Source organism: Heptranchias perlo, chromosome 22 (genome assembly GCF_035084215.1).
Source record: "Heptranchias perlo isolate sHepPer1 chromosome 22, sHepPer1.hap1, whole genome shotgun sequence".
Lineage (NCBI taxonomy): Eukaryota > Metazoa > Chordata > Chondrichthyes > Hexanchiformes > Hexanchidae > Heptranchias > Heptranchias perlo.
The window spans coordinates 37,128,670-37,144,118 of record NC_090346.1 but is presented as its reverse complement, the minus strand read 5'-3'; the positions used below and the strand labels follow the sequence as shown (position 1 = coordinate 37,144,118).

The 15,449-nt window shown below is 43.4% G+C and overlaps 1 protein-coding gene across 1 annotated transcript in view; it reads left to right on the top strand.

Annotated features, from left to right (window-relative positions):
* The window catches only part of cfap70 (cilia and flagella associated protein 70), a 111,580-nt gene that overhangs the window by 42,252 nt on the left and 53,879 nt on the right, over positions 1-15,449 (top strand). The window contains exons 10-13 of the mRNA XM_068003735.1: positions 640-774; positions 1,560-1,691; positions 9,339-9,419; positions 14,274-14,365. Coding sequence (XP_067859836.1) covers positions 640-774; positions 1,560-1,691; positions 9,339-9,419; positions 14,274-14,365 — 440 coding nt within the window. The remainder of the gene's footprint in view (positions 1-639; positions 775-1,559; positions 1,692-9,338; positions 9,420-14,273; positions 14,366-15,449) is intronic.

Genomic DNA, 15,449 nt, shown 5'->3' with positions numbered 1-15,449 from the left:
CCAGCATATATTCAGAAAATTTAGGCTATTATCCAAAAATAGTGATTAATACAGATAAATCATGAAGTTGATTACATTTACCAGTGAAATAATAGAATAATTAGACATTTTTGATTAAATCAGAGATGCAGTAGTTTGATTACAAATAACTAACTCTGTGGACAAGGAAAGTTCATGTAGGTTTGAGTATGAATGTATTTTAAAGTGAATTGTATCAAGCATATGAATAGTAACAGTTCTATTTTAAATCATTACCTTTTTAAATAACGACTGTCCCCTATAAATTTTCTTCCCAAAACCAGAGCACCTTCCCTTAGATGGATTTCTTTGCCATCTCACGCACTCTTCGCCTGTTTCTTTACTTAGAAACGTGAAGTACTCTAATTATGTCATTCGCAGCCCAGAATGGACACTGAAAATGAAAAACCTTCTGTTATCATAGATCAGCCAGTGAAAGGGGCAAGGGTGACATGAAGATGAATACTGCTCCAATTTCTCTAAGAAACCTTTGTAGTAATCTGTTAATTTATATTTCTCAGTCAGTATTTAGGTTGACATATCCCATGCCAGTCACAAGTACAGTGAAGTTAAGTTCCAATTATTATCTGAATCACCATTTTGTCTTCTCATTATCTGCAGACAGAGGAAGAGGGACCTATCTCATTCCATGGAGTAGCGTACATAAATATGGCTCCTTTATTGTATCCAGGTGTAAAGCATATTCGAGGAGCATACCCAATAGTCCCTTTCAGTGAGGCTGATATATATGAAAAGGTAACACTGATGTAGTAATATAATATGCATTGCTTTGGAAAAGAATGTCAAGGTAAGCCATGGGTTTACAATTCCTTATACAATAAGCTCCCAGTCTCTGTTATGCCAGCTGGGAACATTACAGAATGAATGCCAGGTCCTTAGATAAAGGATGGAAGATAAAATTGCACACTCCTGGCATTGGGAGTCTCCAGCCCTGTTGCACAGAGACTTCATTAATTCATTAGTTTTCCGTGCTTACCATCCTTTCTCGTGTGTTTGTGTACTACCCATTTCCTGAAATGCTGGCTTCACTCCCATGATTGACAGAAATAATAATTTGGCTCACATTTTAAAGTTTACATCATAAGCCATCAAAACATAGTGGCCTAGAAATTGGCCCGCGTAGTCTCTGGCGCTGCTCGGATTACTAACGCCTCAATATGGCGGGTAGGACGTGTGCACACACTTCCGCCTCCCATATTGGGTAAGGACAAACAAGAGGTGGCCTTTACTCATGGCTGAAATGGGCGTGAGGGCCTTTGCATATGCAAATAAGGGGCCAAGCACCTGCTTGAGGCCCCCTTCATGTAAGATTGATTTGTCCTGAGGCATATGGGGAGAAAATTAAATAGTATCACCTCTAATTTAAATCCAGTAGCAAAATTCTGCTGACCCCTTTGGCAATCCTCCAGAAAGCGCTCAAGTTCTAGAAAAGAACATCTGCTCTGTGCGTTACATCGTGATTTTATACTTTTTTAACAGACTTGAGCTCTGTTGTTAATGTGTTATTGTGTATGATTCAGACAAAGCGTAAGAGGAGCTTGAACCGGGAAACTTCTGGCGTTACGGGTGGAGCGAAGGGTCAGTCTCCACATTCCAAATCAGCCTTTGGTAAGGTTAAGGATGATAGGGGAACAAAGGAAGTCTTTAAGAAGGTAGGATTCCTCATATCACCAAAACTTGTATTGGCCTCACAAGCCAGTGTTTCATTAGAGCTTTATAGTGTTTTCCTTGTCACTATGCTATCAAAGATGTTTATTGTCCTCACTTAGTGTCCCATTAAAGCTGTTTATTATCCTCACTGTTAGTACCCTGATAGACCTGCATAATTCCTTCACGGTCAGTGCAATGTTACAGTTATTTATTGTCTTCACTATAAGTACCTTGAAAGGGAGTTAGAGCTGCTTATTGCTCTCAATGTCAGCACTCTTTTAAAAGATTGCGGCTGGTGTCATGTGCAAAGACGCATTATAATCTTTTTTATAACTGAAACTGTCCATTACTATTAGTATTTTTTGGACACTTCCATTCCGAGAGTATGATCACATTGGAAAAGAGTGCTAGTTAAAGACTGATGTGGGTTATTTCATAAGCAGAAGTGCCATTTTTGATTTCCACACTTTGTGAATTACTGAAATAATGAACAATGAAACTACTAACACAACCACAGAATAGAATTCTCTATACAATTCCAATTCATTTTAAAGGTAATTTGGGTATGCATTTCCATGCATAGAACCTTGGAATTTCATGTTTTGAAGGGACTTTCCTACCTAGTGTCTTTTAGGGGTTGATTTTAATGGAGAGCTGGGATTGGTGCGGCTGGGATCCGAGGCAGCCAGAAAGCCATCCGGCCCTCTGCAGAATGAGGCCCAGGGAATTTTAACTTCCAATCCCCATCTGCAAGATTTTCATAAGTCTCCTGCCCAAACCCGGCAGGAAGCACTAGCTGGCCGGTGGGCAGGAGTGCGATTTCAAGCGGCAGGAGGCCACCACCGACTGAATGGTCCCTGGCAATAAAGTAAGTGGTTGAGAGGGGGAGGGGAATCAGACGGTCGAAGGTGGAGTGAAACTTGGGGCAGGGTAGCCCCATGGTTTCCTTGTGGGGCCCAGAGGAGCATTACTGCTCGAGGGCTTCCCTGCACAGGTATGGGGTTCAGATTGCAGTATGGCCCCAATGATGTCTTTGGAGCCTGATCTGCATATTTCATAAAATCATAGAATCTTACAGCACAGAAGGAGGCCATTCAGCCCATTGTGCCTGTGCCAGCTCTTTCAAAGAGTTATCCAATTAGTCCCACACCCCTGCTCTTTCCCCATAGCCCTGCAAATTTTTCCTTTTCAAGTATTTATCCAATACCCTTTTGAAAGTTGCTATTGAATCTGCTTCCACCACCCTTTCAGGCAGTGCATTCCAGCTCATAACAACTTGCTGTGTGAAAAAATATCTCCTCATCTCACCTCTGGCTCTTTTGCCAAGTACCTTAAATCTGTGTCCTCTGGTTATCGACCCATCTGCCAGTGGAAACAGTTTCTCCTTATTTAGTCTATCAAAGCCCTTCATGATTTTGAACGCTTCTATTAAATCTCCCTTAACCTTCTCTACTCTAAGGATATCAATCCCAGCTTCTCTGGTCTCTCCATGTAACTGAAATCCCTCATCCCTAGTACCATTCTAGTAAATCTCCTGTGCACCCTCTCCAAGGCCTTGACATCCTTCTTAAAATGTGGTACCCAGAATTGGACACAATACTCCAGCTGAGGCCTAACCAGTGATTTATAAAGGTTTAGCATAACTTTCTTGTTTTTGTATTCTATGCCTCTATTTATAAAGCCAAGGATCCTGTATGCTTTTTTAACAGCCATATCAACTTGTCCTGCCACCTTCAAATATTTGTGTACGTAAACCCCCAGATCTTTCTGCTCCTGTACCCCCTTTAAAATTGTACCATTTAGTTTACATTGCCACTACTTACTCTTCCTTCCAAAATGTATCACTTCACACTTCCCTGCGTTAAATTTCATCTGCCATGTGTCTGCCCATTTCACCAGTCTGTCTAAGTCCTCCAGAAGTCTGCTACTACCCTCCTCACTGTTTACTACCTTTCTGAATTTCGTGTCATCTGCAAACTTTTAATTATGCCCTGCATACCCAAGTCCAGGTCATTAATATATATCAAAAAGAGCAATGGTCCCAACACCAACCCCTGGGGGACAACACCGCACACTTCCCTCCAGTCTGAATAATAACTGTGCACCACTACTTTCTGCTTTCTGTCCGTTAGCCAATTTTGTATCCACGCAGCCACTGCCCCTTTAACCCCATGGGCTTCAATTTTGCTGACAAGTCTATTATGTGGTACATTATCAAAAGTTTAAAGTAGGACCCTGCTGCTTTCCGGGAGGTGTCCAGCTAACCTACTAAAAAGAGCAGGTTGATATCAGGACCCGTGGGTCGGAGGGGGTAAGTCAAAAACAGTGCATTTTAACTGCCCGTTTGCCTGGTTTCTGCCGGGCGGGAAGGGGGTTCAAATTCACCCCCTTGGTTTTTAGGATGGGAAACAACAAAGTAGATGTCCTTGAAAGAGAGAAATCCAGAAAGGTTGAATGTTCACTCAGTGGAGTGAATATGAGTATCATGCTGTCTTTAGGTTTATATGTCTATGGACAGTCCAATAAGCCAGGTTGGGTAGATTTTCCAGTCCCAGCACTGAGGCAGCAGCACCAGAGAAGTGAGAGCTTTTTGTTTGCACAAATTGGGAACAACTGACTTCACCGAATGTTGCAGGGTTGACCCTCATATATTAGTCAAAGTGATCACCTGACCTGAATTGGGCTTGATCGGGAAGACTGGTTTGGCAGTGGGTGCACAAAATCCATTGCGATATCAAAAGTGCTGCAGGCCACATTTAAAGGGATGCCATTTAAAAGTAAATGGCTGCATGTGGGTTAAAAAAAATGTCCAGCCTTTCCAAAGGCTATAAGAGGTTTTGAAATAGTTTACAGCTATATAAATGCTTTAAGGGTTCTTAAAAAGTTGTTAGTCTTTCCAAAGAAGTGGCTGGCACATATCAGTGGATGGAAAAACCAAAGTAGAAACAAAAAATAGAGTCTGTGGTCAAGTAATATAGCAATTCAGCACTCGAACCCCTGTTTGATGGCTGAGTAAATGAAGATGCTGCTGCATGAAGTGGGTCTGAGGAGGTTTGCCCTGTTTGGCATCACAGGGCTCTCTCTTCAGAGGACAGCAGAGCAGCATGTTTGCAGGAGTTGGAAGCTAGGGGTCAATGCTCTGTACACTACTTACAGGACTTAGGAATTGATGTGGAAAAGATGGCACACATTAAGGGAGCTCTTGAGATAAGAATACCCATTTACCAGGTATATGGCCAAAGTAGTTTGCCTTCTACCATCTTAGTACTCGCATAATACAACAATAGTCAAGTTGTTGACTAATCATGGCAATCGATCTCTATCAATTAGACCCAGACATGAGGCAAGGAATCCCCAGTGGTGGAAAGCTTAGGGAACTATAGATCCAATGTCACCTGTTCCTTCTAAACAGGCCACACTTACCACGTGTCAGGTCTCAAATTACCCATATACTGTATCCCAAAATCTTATTTTTTGAAAAAAATCTATCTAATTTGTATTTGAACAAATCAATATTATCTACTTCCACCATCTCCCTAAGGAGCTTGATCCATAGATTTACCACTCCCTCACTGAAATAATGTTTCCACAGACTAGTTTTGAATTTGTCTCCCTTCAAGCTGTGTCTTCTGGTTCTACTTCTACAAGGTGAAGCAGCTTGTCATGGTCTACGTTATCTAGTCCCTTTAGAATCCTAGAAACAACAATCATATCACCTCAACCTTCTCTTTTCCAGTGAGAACATGCCCAATTTACATAACCACTCCTCAAAAATCCAATCCCTCTATCTCCTCAATCTTTCTGGTTGCTTTCTTCTGTATCCTTTCAATAGCTGCAATATGCTTTTTGTACTGTGGTGACCAGAGCTGTACACAGTATTTTAAGTGTGGTCACACCAATGATTTATAAAGTGGTATGAATACCATACTATTTCAGCTCCATATTGACCTTTTAGCACATCCCAACATCTGATTTGCTTTACTCACTGCTACCGAGCATTATTGCAATAGCTTCCCCCAGATCTCTTTCATTTTTCATGCACATTATTTTCTTTCCATTTAAGCAATAGGCCCTTCCTGGATTTTTTTGTCCCCGTGTGAAGCACTTTGCATTTCTCCACATTGAATTTCATCACCTGTGTGTCCATTTCACACATAAAATCATTGTAACACAACCTAGCTGCATGACACATGGTCATTTACTGACATGTAGCGGTTGATTTTCATCTTCACCGTCTGGGCAGTAATCCTGATGAGTGGATCACCTGCCCTTTATAAAACTTGCACGATTTTCATTCCAATGAAAATCAGGTGGGTTCTATAAAGAGCAGGCAATCTGCTTTGGCCGATTACCATCCAGGTGGTGAAAATGAGGATGAGCTGCCGGTTGGACACATGTCTGTCATTGTGTATGTGTTCCTTCAACTTACAACATGTCACGACTGGTTCTTTGCTTGCATGACAAAGTGGCACATAATACAAGAGAACTGCAGGAGGGCCCAGAAATTAAGAGTCCTTAACTCCCTTGAAGGAGGCCAGCTTGGACATTATTGCATATAAGAACATGGAAGGACTAGGAAAAGATGAAGCTGCAGGCCTCACGCAAGCTCAGGGGTAGTACCATTCTGCGATTATGCTTTGTCCCCTTCTCACTCACTGCCACGCAGGCTTACACACAAACATCACAGCAGTATCTTGCAATAGGAGCTCTGTTTGAAGGTGTATCTTCAAGTCAGCATTCTGACCATTTCTGTCATTGTAAGTCTAGGAGAGCAGCCTGCCAACACTGCCAGTGGCCCAGAACAAGACAGTACCTCACAGTACCCTGCCCTCAAAAACCCACAGGGGAGTACATCTTGCCATTAGTGCTGGGATGCACCCGCCTGTGTCCTCTGCTGCTAACTACACCAAAGTTTGCAGGCCCACAGGAGGGGCCATGAGTAGTGGGCCTATGGCACATTGAAGGTCCATCTGGGGTGCCTCCACACTGAAGTGGCCAGAAATCCTGGCAAAGTCTGCTGGCCAGGGGTTGACAGTTCAATTCCACCCCTGGAAAGAAATTCTTAGGCTGCTTATTAAAAAAAACCAACAAAGTGATTATTGATTCCTCATCTTCAGAGTTCCAGGTACCTATCCTAGCCTGAATCCCCAGGTGGTCCCCATGTCTGTCTCTGGTTGAGACCAGGAGTACTTTCACTGATCCATCTGGAGGTCTCGACAGAGAGCTGGGTCATGGGAACTCCCGACTGTGTGGCTGGCCGAAGAATTCCCATCAAACTTACGGCATGAATCCACCGGAACAGTTGCAGATTTTTGCCGCCTCATTTCTCTTGTTTCCAATGTTTGCAAGTACCAGCACACATCCTGAAGGATGCAGTTAGTGAACTTGAGGAGGTAGCACTAGGTAAATCACAGTGCACAGATGAGGAGGAACAAGAGGTGGCGACAGAAGAGGAGCAAGAACCTGATGCCTGGATGGCCGCATAGTTGCCATCAGTGACTCCCCCTCCTGGGGGTGGGGCGTGCTTTGGGAATGTAGCAATATTATGGCATTGGGCAGCCTTGTCATATTCCTGTTACCATTCAGTGATAAAGGAGCTCAAATTGCTAGCCATGCTGATTGATGCATCAATTGCCTGTTTGATGCCCATGTCGCCAGCACATTGGCTGCTACTGCAGATGATCTCTATGCAGAGAAAAGCTAAGGGCATTGGTGGCTTTAATTACAACTGGCAGTCATTTCCCAATGTTGCAGGTGGCTGCAGGTGCCTTTGCAGTAAATGGCATAATGCTGCAACTGGCTCCCTGCTGACCAAATGCTTCTGGAGGCAGTTGCCCTCGGTCATTGACAGATAGATGTGCTACATCCTGTAGATATGGTTGATGGCATAATGGTCGGCCTTGGTGCCTTAACATAACATAAGCAATAGGAGCAGGAGAAGGCCATATGGCCCCCCTAGCCTGCTCTGCCATTCAATAAGATCATGGCTGATCTTCTACCTTAACTCAACTTTCCTGCCCTATCCCCATATCCTTTGATTCCCTTAGAGTCCAAAAATTTATCGATCTCAGTCTTGAATATACTCAACGACTGAGCATCCACAGCCCTCTAGACTCTCCAGCCAGTGCCTGCTGATCTCTCTGGTATGCTTTCGTTCATTTTGTTACACTTCAACCATATGAGTACGGTAATGTAATGTTTATGTTATCGGACTAGTAATTCAGAGGCCTGGACTAATAATCCCGATAGTATGAGTTCAAATCCCACCATGGCAGTTTGAGAATTTGAATTCAATTTCAAAAATCTGGAAATATCCAACTGGTATCTGTTAAAAACTGACCATGAAGCTGTCCGATTGTCGTAAAAACCCAACTGGTTCACTAAAATCCTGTAGGGAAGGAAACCAGTCATCTTTATCTGGTCTGGCTTATCTGTAACTCCTGTCCCATAATTTGCTTGACTCTTAACTGCCCTCTGAAGTGGCATAGCAAGTCACTCAGTTGTATCAAACTGCTACTAGTGGTTCAAGAAGAAGGCCCACTGCCAGCAATAAATGCCAGGGATGCCCACATTCTGAGAATTAATTAAAAAAAGGTCTATATTTGGGGTGATTTAAAGTTAACTTGATTTGCCAGAGGCCACAGGACTCTGTGGTTTTCCTTGTTGCTTCCTGAGCTGCAGTGAAAATTTGTATTTTAGGAGTCCCTTTTCATGTCCCCTTTTTTTAAGTTCATCCTGTTCTGTAAATGCTTCAATTACAGTTGGCTTTCCATTGATTTTGCATCCAGTATTTGGCTATTTTTGTTTCTACATAAATATCCCCTACATGTTCTGATAACAAAAAAATACAAACAAAAATCAGAGAAAAAATGAGAACAAGACAAAAGATATCAAAAGCCAGCACTAAAAAGGCACTAAAAATGTTAAAATGAAAAGAAAAACAAAACGCGCCTGCACCATTAAGACCTTCATCGCAAATCGAGCTTCCCTTTACACTCAGAAAGATGAAGCGATTGCACTTCACAAATCTTTCCTAAATGGATGGGAAATCATGCTAACCTACATTTACATCTATTTGATTGAATTTCAGGATTAAAATGAAGCTATTACACTTCAGTCTGACCTAAAAGGCCTAAAAGTTTGACATTCCACACCAGCAGGACAGACCCTGCTTTCTGGAAGGTATATCATAAAAGCTCCAGGAATTTTATCTTTATCTATAAGTTGGGGCTTTGGATCAAAAGCTTCTGACAATACAACCTGCAGAGAGCCAAACTAATAAAGAAAATCTTGTTTGGATTTGAATTCAGTTTCAAATATCATCCCAATTACATTGGAAGGTGAAGCTAAATCTGAATTTCATCAAAGGTTATCCCTAGGACAAGATTTAGATTTGGACTTGCCCAGCGTATGTCAGATTTATTTGGACAAAACATTTTAGAGAATGAAGATTCTAGTCTGATTTTTCTGATGCAGCGGCCAATACTAGAAACAAGATCCTGCTGTTCTTTTAGAGGATGAAAAGTAATTCTTGGCTCTGATAAACTAAGTGTGCTAGTTCTGCTTCTTTCTGGGATGTTTTATTCTGATCCAAAAGACTGTATTTCACTGCCCGTGTAATGTTTAAGTATTTTCTTGTCTTTCTGTAGAACTCAGTAAATGTGAAGTCATTTATAATGGATCATTCATCAGAGCAAGAATCACCAGCTCCAGTGAATGTTGAAGGAGAGGTACGAGAAATAGTGCAACCTGTATTGAGAGACAGCTATGCACATTATTAGTGTCTCAAAATGAAGATATGGGTAGATATGCTAGGGTTAACCCCTAGGAAGGGTGGGAGAGGGGTGGGAGGGGGAGGGTCAAACTTTCAAAAATCAGAAACCCGACCTCAACATAATGTCCCCACTTCCAGTATTAACGGAGGCGGGTTGAGGAGTGGGCAACTAACCTGGTCTCCAGAGGCGAGTCCGTAATTTAAATATTTGAATGAATCTGCCTGCCTCAAATTTTAGAAGGCTTTTAGATTTAATGACTGCGGGCCGTGTTTCCCAGGGCTCAGGAAACCCAGCAGCTGAAGGGAGGTGAGAACGGCCAGATCCAGCACTGCTTTTGGGCCAGGAGGAGTAGGAGTGCTTACCCCCAGCCCACCAAGCAAACCTCCTCCCACCGCTATCTGCCGGGTACCACCCCTTGCGATCCAATCCCCCCTCCCCTCCCCACCGACCCACAATCTCTCCCCCAGCCTTTCCAACCCCCCCCCCCCCCCCCCCGCCTCTACTATCTCCACCCCCCCCATCCCAACCTCCACGATCTCCCCCTGCCTTTCCAATTTCCTCTGCCCCTCTTGGCCTTTCTGATCTCCTCAAGGCCTTTCCGACCTTCCCCCCGATTTCCAATCTCACCCCCGATTTCTGGTTGGCCGCCAGCTGGGAAATGGAGAAAAGCAATGTAAATGAGGTCCTGCCATTAAATTCAGCAGGACCTCCGCATTTCCGGGTTTCCTGGCTGCTACGACCCCTCCGCTCCCTCTCCGCCTCCCTGTAAATATCGGGGCCTTTGCCTCTGAAACAGGGGGCTTTCTTCGCACGCATCTTCCTCTTCCAGCCATCCCACCACTTACTTAAAATCATTGTCTACTACCATCCAAGCCCCATGCCGATTTACTCACTGAGATCTCCTCCCTTCTCTTGTTCCTTAACCTCTGCATGGAGAGATTCCTCATATAAATGCACTGGTTGAAACACTAGAGGAGTTTACAGAGATAGGGGTGGTCATGCAGGTATTTAAACAAAAGGGTAAGAAGTTTAAGTATGGGGAGTTAAGGGACTGGGAGTCAGTGTAGGTTAATGAGGATGAGTGTGATGTGAGTGGGATGGTTCAGGATAGGATAAAGCCAGCAGAATTTTGGATGAGCTGAAGATTATGGAGGGTGGAAGACAGAAGGACGGCCAGGAGAGTATTGGAGTAATTGATTCTGGAGATGACAAAGACAAGAATGAAGATTTTAGTGGCATTTGGGCTGAGGTAGGAACGGAGGCAAATTATGTTACAACGGTGGAAGTAGGCAGTCTTTGTGATGGAGATGATATGGGGTTGTAAACTCAGCTCAGGGTTCAACAGGAACCCAAGAGTGCAGCCTGTGTTAGTGGCCAGGAGGGGAATGGAGTCAGTGGCGAGAGTACAGAGTTTGTGCCAGGTGTTGAGGGCAATAGCTTTGTTCTTCCCAAAGTTAGTTGGCGGAAATTACAGCTCATCTGAGACTGGATGTTGGATAAGTAATCTGTGCCATTAAGGCAGTAAAGGGGTAGAGCTGAGTGTCAACAGTCTACAAGTGGATGTTTGAGAATGATGTCACCAACGGCCGGGATGCAGATGAGGAAGAGGAGGGTGCCAAGGATGGATCCTTGGAGGATTCCAGAATGACAGTGGTGTGGGGGTAGGAAAAGAAGCCATTGCTTGAAATGCTTTGCTTATAATCGGATATGTAAGAGTGAAACCAATTGAGGGCATGCCCATGGATCTGCTGAGAAGAGGCATTGGAAGAGGATGGTGTGATTAACCATGTGAAAGGTTGCAGAAAGGTTGAGGAGAATGATGAGTGATAATGCACCATGGTCACAGTTATAGGGCATGTCATTCGTGACCTTGTTTAGGGCTGTTTCAGTGCAATGCGAGGGCTGAAAACCTGATTGGAGGGCGTCACTGGAGAGATGGCACGGACCTGGGAGACGACAGCACCTTCAAGGACCTTGCACAGAAAAGGGAGGTTGGAGATGGGTTGGTAGTTGGCAAAGATAAAGGGCTGGAGGGTGAGTTTTGAGAAAGGAGGTGATGATGACAGTTTTGAAATAAAGGGAGCCAGTGAGAGGGGCTGGTGTAAGGAAACAACAATTTACATTTATATAGTGCCTTTAATGTTGAAAGTGTCCCATGGTGCTTCAGCTGGAGTGGGGGGGGGGCAAATATAAAAACAAAATGAACAGAGTCTGAATCTTTCATAGAATTCATAGAATCATACTTTTGGAGGCCATCCGGCCCATCGTGCCTGTGCCAGCTCTCTGAAAAAGCTATCCAATTAGTCCCGCTCCCCTGCTCTTTCCCATAGCCCTGCAAGTTTTTCCTTTTTAAGTCGTGATCCAATTCCCCTTTAGAAAGTTACTGTTGAATCTGCATCCACCACCCTTTCAGGCAGTGTATTCCAAATCATAACAACTTGTTGCATCAAAAAACTTCTCCTCGTCTCCTCCCTGGCTTTTTTGCCAATTATTTTAAATCTGTGTCCTCTGGTTACTGATACTCCTGCCAGTGGAAACAGTTTCTCCCTTTCAAAACCCCTCATAATTTTAAGATTAAAAAAAATTCCACCCAAATACATGTGCCCATTTCTGGTGCCTCTACTTGGGCCCTTGCTCACGATTGAACAGTCTGCTGACACTCACTGTCCACTCAGGGATAGTGGTCAGTTAATCAAGGTACGGCAGCCAACCAGCGCCCGTGGAACCTGCCACCCTAGCATAAGGGAGCTGAAGAGTGGAGAGAGGGAAGAGAGAGGAAGAAGAAAGCTTTCACGTGCAGACAAAGTGCCTTAGAGGGAGAAATTAGAAGGGGTGACCAGAAGCTTGGTTGAATAAATGGGTTTTAAGGTTTTTAAAGGCAGAGAGAAATGGAGAGGTGGAGTAGTTTAGAGAGGGAGGTGCAGCGTTGGGCTGAGGCAACTGAAAGCTCTGTCACCAAAGGTGAGGGAAAATGGAGGGGTGCACAAAAGGCCAGAGTCAGAGGACCAATGTAAGGTTGAAGGAGGTCACAGAGTTGGGGTGAGGTGAGGCCGTAGAAAGTATTTGAAGATGAGGATGTAAATGTAATGCTTTGGGAGCTAGGGACCCAGTGTAGGCTAGTGAGGACACGTTGATGGGTAACTGAGACTTAGTGCAGGATAGGATACAGGTGGAGGAGTTTTGGGCTAGTTGGAAAAATCAAATCTAGAGGCGACAAAAGCATGGACAAGGGTAGGAAAGTGCACATGCATGTAGATGTTGGATACATAAGAACATAAGAACATAAGAAATAGGAGCAGGAGTAGGCCAATCGGCCCCTCGAGCCTGCTCCGCCATTCAATAAGATCATGGCTGATCTGGTCCTAACCTCAAATCTAAAATCATGTCCAATTTCCTGCCCGCTCCCCGTAACCCCTAATTCCCTTTACTTCTAGGAAACTGTCTATTTCTGTTTTAAATTTATTTAATGATGTAGCTTCCACAGCTTCCTGGGGCAGCAAATTCCACAGACCTACCACCCTCTGAGTGAAGAAGTTTCTCCTCATCTCAGTTTTGAAAGAGCAGCCCCTTATTCTAAGATTATGCCCCCTCGTTCTAGTTTCACCCATCCTTGGGAACATCCTTACCGCATCCACCCGATCAAGCCCCTTCACAATCTTATATGTTTCAATAAGATCGCCTCTCATTCTTCTGAACTCCAATGAGTAGAGTCCCAATCTACTCAACCTCTCCTCATATGTCCACCCCCTCATCCCCGGGATTAACCGAGTGAACCTTCTTTGTACTGCCTCGAGAGCAAGTATGTCTTTTCTTAAGTATGGACACCAAAACTGTATGCAGTATTCCAGGTGCGGTCTCACTAATACCTTATATAACTGCAGCAATACCTCCCTGTTTTTATATTCTATCCCCCTAGCAATAAAAGCCAACATTCCGTTGGCCTTCTTGATCACCTGCTGCACCTGCATATTAATCTTTTGATTTTCTTGCACTAGGACCCCCAGATCCCTTTGTACTGCAGTACTTTCCAGTTTCTCGCCATTGAGATAATAACTTGCTTTCTGATTTTTCCTGCCAAAGTGCATAACCTCACATTTTCCAACATTGTACTGCATCTGCCAAATCTCCGCCCACTCACCCAGCCTGTCTATATCCCCTTGTAGGTTTTTTATGTCCTCCTCACTCTCTACTTTCCCTCCCATCTTTGTATCATCTGCAAACTTTGATATGTTATAATATGATACAATCGAGATCCATTTGAAGAAGTAGCCATTGCAGGCCTTCTGAAAGATGGGCAGCAAAGTAACGTGGCTGTATAACAGGAGAGGGCCACACTGGACCAAAATTTTGAATTATTGAAGCAGGTTTCTCTTGAAGTGTCTGTTGAAAATAGATGCTCAGCTGCTGGAGTGCTGCTCAGGTTCTCAAGATGTATTATGGGAAATGCTTTAACTTACATCTTAGTTGGGGCCTTAATAAGCCGTGCACACATTTTGTGCACAGGCTCCCGGTGTACTACATGCTGGTCTGTTATACTGTCAAGCACTGAATGCATTGAATGCATTGCGCCTGATAATAGGGGAGTCCAAAGCATTACAGTACTTCGGGTGTCACAGGCTGCATTATCGACTCCCAAATGTGGTATCGACTTCCAAATGTGGTTCATTAATTGTGGGTATCAGATTTGTTTTGATGTTGCTGCTCTTCCTTTAATTCAATAATTCATTTATCTTTAATCGTCAAGAATGAGTTTGCAAACTTGGAAATTATTGAAAAGAAAATCTTTCACTGTTACATTGAACCTTTCAGCAATATGTAGATGGAAGGTCATACATCATTCTGGAGTTTACTCTGGCCAAACCTCTGGTGCAGAAGCGCCTCCGTGAGGAACTGGTTCAAAGGTACATTCACAATTCTTTCAGATGTGTAAATTATTATCTTGTTGATGATGATCTTCTGATAATATATAAAATAATATTTTTTATTCATTCCACATCATTCACATACTGTAGGAGTACATCTTAGCTTGATAGGTTCTGAGGAATACCATCATGCACTGAGCATGCACATAACAATGATGTCATGACATTGCAGATAGGCAGTGTTGCATGTAATCTCCTACTCCTATGTCAGGACATGTAGCATTGTATCAGTTTGTTTTCCCCAACTAAAGATTATTTCCTGCTCACATCAGACCTCTTGTCTGGGGCAAAGTCACCAGCCTCTCTACAGGAGTAGGTTATATTAGTCAGATGTAGGATTATTAAATAGTTTGTTAATTTATTCAGTGTCTAGTGACTTTGTGTTTTTTCCTAGCTTTCATCGGAGATTAAGATGTTGACAAAGGTTGGTACTGGACACTGAGCCTCCAGCAAATATCATAATAATTATCATATTCAGGACAAGCATCCAAAAAAAAATCTGTGCTTTTTAGGTCCTATGGTAAGACCAGCAATCTCTCTACGTGGCCATTTAAAAAGCAAATAAAGCAGGAAAACAAGGGAGTAAATATAAATTTGAACTTTACTGTCTACACTGAGTAGGCCTAGATTGGTTGTCATATAGTAAAGACCATGGAGGGTTCTAAAGGGCACAGGGAACTTGGTGATGGCTGTGCAGGCTTCTTGCAGAAGAGGACTTCAGCCAGCAGGATTCTGGATTTGCTGAAGTTTGTGAGAAGTGGAGATTCGGAGGCTAGCAAGGAGAGTATTTGAGAAATTGATCCTCAAGGTGATATAGGCATGGATGAAGGGTTCAGTAGTGGTGAGAATGAAGGTAGGAGCATCATCAAACAAAGCTCTGGAGTTGGAACAGATGCGGATTTGAAAGCTCAGATTAGAGTCAAACAGAATGCCGAAGTTGCACACCACTTAGAGGGCAGCTACAGTGATTGATGGACTCAGAGCAGGAATAATGGAGACGCTGGCTAGAGCCAATCTGGATTGCTTCAGTCTTGTCATTGGTATACATGACTTTTGCATTCTG